Here is an 11,201-nt window from a genome sequence, read left to right as displayed (position 1 = left end):
TATATGAATTACTTTCGTTAGACGAGAAACTCAACTACTAGTATTGTTACCCTTCCATTTACTACATGCTTGGCACGCTTTTCTGTTTAATTTTATTATAAATATCTTTTATAAAAAAAAGTTAATGTTTCTTCCTTTAGAAGAAAGTTAACTGACAATAACCTTTGCATGCAACAATTTATGTTTCTTAATAATAAAGAAACATTTATTTTTGTAAACCTTTATATATATAAAAAGCTTAAATATATCTATAAACTTTTCAAGGTTTAGGTTATACCCTCGACTAGGATCTAAGCTATGATTCGAAATATCTTAAACATAATTCGTATCTTAAAATGAGTATAACGCTTAAGGACGAACGAGGAGTACTTCGACTATACGTAAGGTGTCGGGGGATGAAACGTCGAAACTCTAGAGTAGCGTCAGGACTCCAACTCAGTGGCACAAACTTTGAGAAAGTGGTCAGGATGTCACAAATGAGCAGCCTATAACCCCTATTAATAGTTGTTCACTCACACCCTCGGTCAGACCGTCGCTCACCAACGTTCATTTTTGTGACGACACATGCCCTTTCGTGTTGGCATGTGGCGACACATGTTACTCCATTTTATTAGTCATTGGACGCGTGCTGATTTCGACCTATTAGTCATCGGCACATGTCGATTTCATTCGATGAGTCATTGGGCATGCGTTTCATAAGAGTTTAATATTTTTATTTTAGCTAAATGACTAACTAGTCCCTTAACTTTCTAAATTGACAAAATTGATATGGAAAATTTTAAAATGTTACATTAGAACACATATCTCAAGTTAATTGTTCAAATGTAGTGGCAGTCTTTCAGATGATGTGGTGTGAAAACCACCAATCTCTTGGAACTTGGACACACTGGCGGCTGCTTGGACCAAGTTGTCAAAGGGAGGTTGTTCAATTGTATATGTAAGGTTTTCATCATATATCTGATGATCTGGAGAGAAAGATTCAGTCCTGTGAGATGGGTTTAGAGTTGGAGTGTAAAATTTTCTATCCACTCTTTGTTGTGGAGTCAACTGTGTTTACAACAATTTTCTTTTCTGAGGATTCCTGAGAAGTTGGTTTGGGTGGAGGTGTGATCAATTGAGAGGAAGTATAATTGTCATATCAATTTGATGCATTTGTTTTATATCAGGTTCTTCAGGCATCTCAACCTTCTGAATTACCGTTTTGGTTTTCTTTGGTTTCTTGGCTTTTGATTAGGAAGTATCAAGAACGGTTTAAAGGATTACCGAAAGAAGTATGGCCTGTATGGTTTTACCCATGTAGATTCATGTAAGGAGCCATTCCAAACGGGAAGCCATCCCAATGGTGGGAGTTTTCTGGTCATTCTAAAAAAAAATCATCAAACTCCAACAACTATACGGGTTCAAATGCTGCCTTCAATAGCGCACTCCCCAACCTTAACGAAGACTCAACACTGAGATGACTGACACAGATAGAAAGAAAATTTGCCAGTTCAGCAAGCAAAAGCAATTTGGCCAAGGAGATCGAGCGTATTCAAGTTTTTTCTTTATTCAATTTTTTGAAAGGGAAGAGACGCTTCTCACAAGCAGCAACCTACGTTGAAGGAATATATCTAAGAGAAATTGTGGACTCGAGAGGCTATCCAGGGGAGCGCATGGACCGGGATATGAGGACATTTATGGAACTACACGACAATGTGATCAAACCAATGTTGGAAGTAAATTTTCAGCAAAAATGGAAACAACAAAGCGGCGAGATGACCTTGTGAATTCTAGATTTTAGATTATTTGAACTTTTGTTTGTTTGTTATTATTTTTTTTATTGTTTGAATCAGTGAAATTGTTAGGTTTTTTTTTTTTTTCTTATAAATACATAATTTAGTTTTAATTTAAGAATGGAAAGAAAAACTGGGTATGTACGAATGCCCCTACCAGTTTGGATAATTCCATTTTTTCATGTATTTGGTTTAAAATGAGGTGGTTGTCACTCATTGGTTGCTGGCATTTGGTTGTATATGCCCCTCCTAGTACCAATAAGATAAAGGGAAAGTTTGTCATAATTCCGACCCCATCTACGACTAGGATTTACATGTGTGTGTTCATTAATCATAAACTAATGCATTTCCATGATTGTTAACTTTACTAAGGCTGAGGGGTGTGGGGGGCGCGAGAGGGGGCGCGAGTGGGGGCGCCAGCCAATAATATTGTGACGTGTGGCAGAGAGAGAAACTTGATAAGATGGGTGTTGGTAGTGGTGCTCGCGCCCCGGGACATGGTGTGGAGGGGCGCGAGAGGGGGCGCGAGCGGTTTTTATTTTTATTTTTTTATAAATGTATTAAAAAAACGAATTATTATAAAAACTCGTAAATCATCAATGTGTCTTCTTTCTTCTCAAATCAATTCAACCCAATGGCTCTCACATCTAAACTCCACCCATCTCCATATCCAGTTACCCATTTCAAAAACCCCAAATTCCATCAATTTCACATCATCTTCACACTCTCCCTTCACCGAGAAACACTCAATCGAACGCTACCAACGCGACAACTGGGTCTTCAAAAACGAATCCGGTCAAAACCCATTACCCAATGAATCCAATTTCTTTTTTTTTTTTAATAAACAAAAAAATTCGGCTGCCGGAATTTTTTACAGGCTGCCGGAATTTTTTTCAGGCTGCCGGAATTTTTTACAGGCTGCCGGAATTTTTTTTTTTTAATAAACAAAGAGCCCAACGGCTCTATTTACGCATTCCCATGCCGTTCACGAGCGCTACACCCCTGGCGCCTGCCTCTTTTTCCGCGCTCGCGCCCCTCTCGCGCCTCGGTGGTGTGGTGCTCGCGCCCCGGGGCGCGAGCGGCTGTCCTCTTGCGCCCTTTCTCACGCTCCACACCCCTCAGCCTAAGCAATTAGTTAGCTAAACCAAGAAATTACTTAATCATTTGATAACCAATTTTCATAAGTTTCAATCACTTTTTTGTCCACTTCAATTTTGATGCATTGTTTCTTTATGTTCTGTTACTGCAATTGAAAAATCCTCCTATCTTCCAAGAATTTGCTTGTTTGTTGCTGTTTTGCATTTCATCCAATCATGTTCCACTATGTGAGTTTCTGGTTTAATGTTTTAAGAGGAAATAATATGCGATCTTAAAAAATAAAAGCCCGTTGACACTAGAAATAGAAATCAAGTATACAAATAAATAACCTCAACAACAGCATGTCTTCTCCTGAAAATCTTCTCTCATTTCACCACCTTCTCCATCCTCATCGTCACCATCCGACGGCTCCTTATATTTATAAAAACACGCGACAACAACATACACAACAAGATTAACTGCACTTAACGCAGCCAGCACCCAATAATACCGATCCAAACGGCTCCTATTTAACGTATACTGAAACCAATTCGGTTTCCCATTCTTCTCACTCACCTTCCCCACGACATAAACCGACAACACACTAGCCATACTTCCTAACCCGAGCACACCCTTTGTGAAGTAAGTCAAATACCTATGCAAAGACTCAGGCGTTTGGTGCCTAAAAAACCCCATGATACTATTATTAGCAATCCCATCAACGGCTGCTAATAGCATAAACTGTGGAAGCAGTGCAAATATACTCATTGGAATCTTCTCGTCCGATCTGTCTAACAAACCATGGTCCCTAATCCGATGTAGTCTCCGGGTTTCCACTTTTGCAGCGGTAATGCAACATAGTACTGAGAGGATCATGCCGGTGGCAATACCTATTGGTGGGGCGTATTTTTTTGTGCTCGTTGTTAAGAGGGAATAGAATTGCGCGAATATGGAGCTTGTGGTGGTGTAGAACAGGAGGAAGATTGGGATGGTGACTTTTATTTTTCCGAGTTTCCGGTCCATGTGATTGGCCTGTTCTAAATAGTAAGTGTTTCCGATGGAAAGAACGATTCCGAGTACAATGAAGGTTAGCCACATTGGGAGGATACGAATGCCGATCTTGGTGTCTTCTACTTCCCGCACGCTGCAAACTTTCCATTTGTTTGGTTGTCGCCCGTCTGGTGGTTTAATTGCGGCCTTGTCGAGGCACCTGTATGGGTTTGATTTGCGTTAAACGGGTCAAATGATTTAGTCATGTTTGAAGTGGTTCGATTGATTATTACGTGCCATATTTATAAAAAATGGACCGGTCAAACAAGTCAACCCGAACTCAACCTGTTTAGCTAAACTTGTTTGCAGGTTCTACCCGGAATTGACCCAAACTGTTTAGACCAAACCCAATAGGCTGAAACCCATATTAATTTCAATATCCACTTTTGAATAATAGTTAGTTAGATACCTGAGGCCTCTGGTGGAAACAGTATCATCTTCATTGCAAAGCTCATTAGGACTTGGCGTTGGTTTCGAAAAGTTACGAGCCGTTGCCATGAAAACTCGAACCGTGGTTGTTAACGGGCTCCCCTCTGGCTTAGTATGTTCATAACTTCCCCATCCTGTAAAGAATGCAATCGTTGCCACCACTGAACATATAGCAGGAATCCCAAACCGAAGTTCCCACGGGTTGACATATGGAAGCCCGATACCTCCTGCCATTATTACAACCATCACCATAATCAAACCCGGGATTTGCAAAAATATTTTGTTACTCTCTTCACTTTCTGAGCCCGGTTTAGTTCCCTTTCCGTTATTATCATTGTCATTTTCGTTTTCCTTTTTGCTTTGGATTTCCATTTTGTTTTTTGTTTGTAGATCTAAAAAGGGCGCTAATGAGACCATATGACCGGCCATCCCCACCGCGATCAGTGGTAAGGCGGTATAGAACAAGACTTTTTGTGTGTGCCCAATGCATTCCTTCTTGTCATCTTTACATGGACCGAAAACTGCTGGTGTTGACATTGTTAGTAATCCTAACCCCTGCAAGCAATAGCTTTTAGATATACTTTGTATTAAACTAACTACATGGCATGGTTGGTTCATGTGATATACCCGAATTGATTCACTTTTTGTAAGCCCAATGGTTTTGTAGTGGGTAATACGATTGGCCCATTGCCTTGGATGGGTAATGTGTGTCTGCTATTTCCTTTTGTAAAGGGTATTTTAGTCATTTTGAATTTGATGTAAATTACCCATATTACGGATTTTATGAAATTACATGTTTAGTCTAGTGGTTTTGAGCAAGTAACATGGTTGCCCCTTGCCGTGTATTGATCATCATTTTTAAATAAATGGGTATGAAATGACTAAAATACCCTTAAGTTCTTTTCTTATCATTATCGGTATTTTAGCCATTTAAAAAAATTAGATTTCAGAGTCTTAGGGTGATTTGAATGTGCCTCTGGACAACCAATCAGAATGTGCCCCTGACTTGAAAGCCTAAATATCCTTTTATTTTTGTTAAATGGGTACGAAATGACCAAAATACCTTTGATTTTTTATTTTTTTTTTAAAATGTATTTTAGTTATTTCATACCCATTTAACATAATAAGATAACCCAATCCAAGGAAAGACACCAGCCAAGTTTTCCGCTTTAAAACCACTTGACTAAACATGTAAGCAACTATCAGAAACAACAATAAAAAAAAAATAATAAAGAAAAAGAAATCTATCAAATTCGTAATATAGGTATATCATATGGACCAACCGTGTAATTGGTTTTTTTTATGTATAATTTTCATAGACAGGAACTGCGGTGGGATTGAAACACTTACAACACTGTACGAGATGCTCGAGACTACAAGCATATAAAAGTCACCCATGAAGGCATCGACGAGGAATGCTAACCCGATGGCCAAAATGGGTGTGATTCCATTCCAAATGTTTATGATTCCAGCAGCATGTGTTGTGCTTAGACTCCAAACATTTGTTAAGTAAGTCATCATAATGTACATTGCAAATGCAGCCAACAAATCCGCCCATATCAGAGCTGTAAAATGAACAGTTGATATTAATTTACTTCCATACTAATTAAATGTTTTGTTCTAAATAATCCTAAAATCACACACTAACAACGTTTATGCTAATTTTAATTTACATATTATTTGTAAGACTAATTCCAAAGTTTTGCTGTATTAAGGGTCAAAACCTTAAATTTATTCAGAGTCCTTGAAGCATGGTGACTTTTAGCATGAAGAATCAAGATTTTTACACACTGCTTTCACTTTAAAAAATAATGTTTTGAGTATTTCAGCTGGTCAGCCGGATATCACCTAATACTTACCCGCAAATTTTTTTTCTTAATCCCATACCAAACCCAAAGTTTTAGGTTTCAAGTGTTCCCATTTGCTTTGGATTTTTTTGCCAAAGGCCCCTAGCTGGGTCAGGTGGATAGACCAAATCGGTTTGGTTGGGCATTTTAGCCTGTTCAGTTGAGTCATCCGAACACGACATGAACCCTAAACCGTGCCAAGCCCATGAACCCAAAAACAACACACATATTAATATGTTGACACCAACATGGCCGTTTAATCGATTTTTTTTTCTTAAAAGATAATTCTCTAATAATTATAAAACGTTTTACATTAAAATATTTCAAAAAAACTACTGTAAATCCATTACGTAAATCTTAAAACCAAAAAAAAAAAAAAAAAAAAAAAAAGAGCCTCAACTTCAACTTTAAGCAAGCATGAGATGCCAAAGCAAGAACAGAGCAAAAGAACAAACAAAACCAAAATATGTGAATTCAACATAAAGTAAACATAGTCTAGAATGAGTTACCTGAAATCCTAACAAAGGTTGCCATTGCTGCGTTGACTTGGAAGCGTCACAGTTTCCCCTGCACACAAATGTTCAAATCAAAATCTCTCAGTAAATTATACAACCAATCATGAAGAAACCTGCAAATTCAGATCCAAAGATGGAAAGTGGAGAGAGAGGAACCTGGATTGGGGAATAGATTTAAGTTCTTCCCATATTTGTTGGCAAAATATATTATGAAAGTAGTACAGCGAAATAAATGCATAAAGAAAGACCACTCATTGACTTGGGCCTAACAGCATTCTCATCCCACCCTCATTCGTAAATAAAAAATTACATTAAAACTCATTTTGTTTTCTTTCTCTAATTTAATTAAATAATATTTTTATACTTTTTATTATTACCTTTTCTCTTTACTTCACTCACAACCACTTTCAAAATATATTAAAAAATTATAAGAGATGAACAGTAACTTTTCAAATATACAGAAAAATCACCACTTTTTCTAAAATATAAAAACTCTTCACTCACAACATCCTGAATCACTCTCTAAATTATAAAAACACCCCTCACATAATATAAGGGGTTGGATGAGAATACTCTAACTTGTTCTGTCATATATAACTTTACTTTTCTCTTTTAAAACCATTATTTCATTTTTTCGTTCTTGAGTAAATTACAAATTTCATCCTTTAGGTTTACTTTAAATCTCTAAATAGGAGGTTGTGTCTTTTAGACTAGCTAATTACAAAGAAAAATAGTTATTTGAAAGGGGCATTATAAAACAATCATCTTCAGTAAATGTTAACTTTTCCTGTTAATGGAGTGTGAAATAATCGAAATACCATTTATAAAACACAAAAATAATAATAATAATTATAAGCCTTGTCCGTAACCCTACTATTACTCTTGTCTTGCTTCTTTCTAAATTTTTTTTAGTAACATAATTACTATCGGCACCTCCATCCAGCCACTCATTTCCCATCCCATCGTGTGTTTCTTCCATTTTTTAGATTCTAGTTTGTGCAATCCATGGATTGATGATTTTGTGGATCGATGATGATTGTTGATGCGTGCGTAGAGTGGTATGAAAATTTGTTAGTTTTTCAGAAGAGTTTTTGTGACATCCGTGGCAAAACCGAGTACACCTTAGTACTTACAAACTCGAATAAGCGTTTAACCGCTTATTGCGTAACGAACAAACGAATAACCAAACGGGTCTGGTTATGGTCCGGATATCCCAGGGTGCCATCTATAAGTGATATACGATCTATGCAAGCTAAAATATTAGTAATATGGCCTTAGTTCGATAGCAAACAAGTTAAACGAAAACATGCTCGTTTAACTACCCGCTATAGACTTAAATGCGAAAGATAGTTACAAACCAAGCATTGTATCATCTGTTAAGCCGAAAAAGACTTACCAAACACTTATTTGAAATGTTTTAAGTGATCCGTGAAAATATTTTCGATTTTTACAAACGTATAGTATGTTTTTATAATTTTACACAAAACTAGCCGAAAAACACTCGTTTTCGCTCCATTTGTCGCACCCGATATATTTTTATTGCCAGAAACCGAACCCGAAATAAATTTGGACTCGGCATTTCACGTTCGGGCACGTAAATCGAGAAAAGTGGCCCAAATGGGCCCAAAAGGGGACCCAACGAGCCCAGCCCGCCAAAGAAGACTTTTCCCCCCTTAAACCCTTTTCATATTTAAACAAGTTCTAAGATATTTTGTGATATATTTTTCATGAGAATTCTGGACACAAGTTCTGCTCCAGCCACAAACCTTCAAACCCTAAGGTAAGGAGCTTAAATAAGTAGCTTTTGTACTTGTTTAAAGTCGTTTAATACTATAAAAACATGTCTTGGTTACTAAAAATCATTCCTAACCGTGTAAAAATCCTAAAAATGGTTCATAAACATGTTTTGATCATAAACACGGTAAGGAACCTGTTTTGATAGTTTTTTTGGCCATAAACACGGATGAAAAAACGGCGTTTTTACGGTTCAAAAGTTCTTTTTTGTGCACTAGCCGAAACCCTAAGTTAAGGGCTGTTATGTTGATGAAAAATTTCTTGGTTTGTGATATAGAACCTGTACCTAGCTTATATAGAAGCACAAGAACCCGAAAGTTGGATTAAGAGAGCGAAAACGAACCAAAACCGCAAAGGTAATGCCGATTTACTCGATTACGGGCTGTTTAGGTTAAGGTTGTGATGTGCATATTGTTAGGCCTTGAAATTTTTCAAGAACATCAGGGACCATGTCAATAAGTCCCTGTTTAAATTTGGTAATTTTTCGACCATCTGAGAATATTTGGCGAATTTATTACCGAATTGGGACAATTATTTGGGAAAAATAGATAATATACTTCAAATATTGTGAAAATTTTCTGGGAACTCAGATTTGATGTATTTTGATCACATATGAATTTTGGGATCATTTGGAGAAGTCTAAAGGTGTTTTGTGTATATGCGTTCGTGTGAATTTTTATAGCCGAATTTGGGTCGAAAAGAATATTGAACAAGCTTTTTACATTCTGGAATTGATATAGATTGTTTTGGGACATGATTTGAGTATTCAGGATTTTTTGTGGAATTTTTGGAAATTATTTGGGGTAAACGGACGATTTTCAGGCGAAATATAGCTGATAAAACGAATTTTTATAAATTAATAAATCAGTAAATAAATTCCAGAAATATTTTTATAAAAATATACATATTTTAATTGATAAGTGGTTAAATTTTCATAATTTAATGATTAACGGTTAATTAATTATGCTAATATGAATATTAAACAAATTCAGTTTTTATAACAACCGGCAAGTTCGCGGCCAGTGAACCTGCGGGAAAATCAAAACACCAAGAGTGATCAAAAATCATATGTTTGGACTAATTAAGTGAAAACGAACTTTTCTATGAGAAACCTGGACAATCCGGATAGATTGTGCGCGTTTCTTCTTAAATCAAATTGAATAAACGGAAACGGGCCCCGTGGCTAATCCGGGACCCCAGTATGTGATCCTTCTTTATAACTTAATCATTTTATTAACCAATACATTTACCCAAGTTTATTTTCCCATAACTATTTTCTGAACGCGTAAACGAACAACTTGGCCCAGCTGGGAAAACGGGAATCCGAGCCAAGTTCGGTTTTAAGTATTAGACATTGAACAACATCACAACCTAAGCCTATTACCACTTTCTAGGCGTTCCAGCTATACCCAGATTAGTTATACAGCCCAGTTTAGTACTGAGATTATAATAATATTAAAATATTAATATTATTATAATATGGACTATAGGGACTAAGTGATAGCAAGGAAAACGAACCCCGAGCTGACCTCGCACTGAGTGCCTACAAAACTGTGAGTTTCATGACCCCACTCTTTAAACTATTTTATGAACTTTTGGGGTGGAAAGCATGTTTATACACGTTATCTATCTGAAAACGGTTCAGGATATAAAATATATGAACATTTATATATGAAAAGTCCCTACAAACATAATGATTGACTACGTGCTGATGAAAGATGATTATTATCGTTGATTAATATATTGAGTGGAGTTAATACGAATTGCAAAACATAATGAAATTACACGTGACAGCATGTTTATACAAACACATTATGTAATGTTAAACATAACCAATTTGGGAAACAACGTGGTCTGTAATGGCCATGGGGATAACGTGGTCTGTGATGATTATGGGGCTATTGTGGGCGGAAGGGGGGCCACAATAGTAATAAACTAAAGTTGAGTATGGCCTATGAGCCAAGTTCTGCTGCAACTTATAAACTAAAGTTGAGTATGGCCTATGAGCCAAGTTCTGTTGCAACTTACTAAACTAAAGTTGAGTATGGCCTATGAGCCAAGTTCTGCTGCAACTTATAAACTAAAGTTGAGTATGGCCTATGAGCCAAGTTCTGCTGCAACTTACTAAACTAAAGTTGAGTATGGCCTATGAGCCAAGTTCTGCTGCAACTTATTAAACGAACTAACTTGATTATGACATGAATGTTAAGAAAATAATGTGATTATGCGTATTGTGGGCGGATGGGGAGCCACAGTATTTGGTGATACGTGATAAATACTATATGTGTATATGTGTCTATATACATGCTATGTGATTAGCCGTATGAAATACTATGTGTAGAATATACTAATTATTTGCGTGTACACTATATAATGTTTGAGTTTACGTGGAATCATTGTGGGTGGAAGGGGGACCACAGTGGTTGATGTTAACGCGGAACCGTTGTGGGCGGAAGGGGGGCCACAGTGGTTGAGTTTATGTGGAACCGTTGTGGGAGGAAGGGGGTCCACAGTGGTTGGTTAAACACGGAAATTGGAAACAGGTAGTACGAACAAACAATCACGATTTTACGAAATTTCGAATTTATATTATAAACTTACATGTGTGCATATGCACACACAAGGATATGGCTGTACATATTTATACAAACGTAAATACATATTTTTACATACGCGCGTACATACAAACTATGACTGTGTGGTACGCAGAACTGATT

At 36.9% G+C, this 11,201-nt stretch overlaps 1 protein-coding gene across 1 annotated transcript; it reads right to left on the bottom strand.

Annotated features, from left to right (window-relative positions):
• Positions 1-3,200: 3,200 nt before the first annotated feature.
• Positions 3,201-6,779, bottom strand: LOC143610714 (protein NRT1/ PTR FAMILY 5.5-like). Its single transcript, XM_077085112.1, has 4 exons — positions 6,685-6,779; positions 5,679-5,893; positions 4,309-4,883; positions 3,201-4,059 (listed from the first exon to the last, which is right to left on the bottom strand). The coding sequence occupies exons 1-4, from the start codon at positions 6,707-6,709 to the stop codon at positions 3,201-3,203; spliced, it is 1,674 nt and encodes a 557-aa protein (XP_076941227.1). The 5' UTR covers positions 6,710-6,779.
• Between the last annotated feature and the right edge of the window lie 4,422 nt (positions 6,780-11,201).

This window comes from Bidens hawaiensis, unplaced genomic scaffold (assembly GCF_021521415.1).
Source record: "Bidens hawaiensis isolate Kalapana, Puna unplaced genomic scaffold, B.hawaiensis_p1.1 tig00027563_1, whole genome shotgun sequence".
Taxonomy (NCBI): Eukaryota; Viridiplantae; Streptophyta; class Magnoliopsida; order Asterales; family Asteraceae; genus Bidens; species Bidens hawaiensis.
The sequence above is the reverse complement of the archived record's forward strand: the minus strand, read 5'-3'. Positions and strand labels throughout refer to the sequence as shown.

Excerpts from the sequence above, each read along its gene's own strand:
- LOC143610714 (XM_077085112.1), bottom strand. The coding sequence starts at position 6,709 with ATGGCAACCTTTGTTAGGATTTCAG. Across the intron at positions 4,884-5,678 it reads CGAGCATCTCGTACAGTGTT|GGGTTAGGATTACTAACAAT; the intron begins GTAAGTGTTTCA and ends TATTGCTTGCAG. Across the intron at positions 4,060-4,308 it reads GTTTCCACCAGAGGCCTCAG|GTGCCTCGACAAGGCCGCAA; the intron begins GTATCTAACTAA and ends AAACCCATACAG.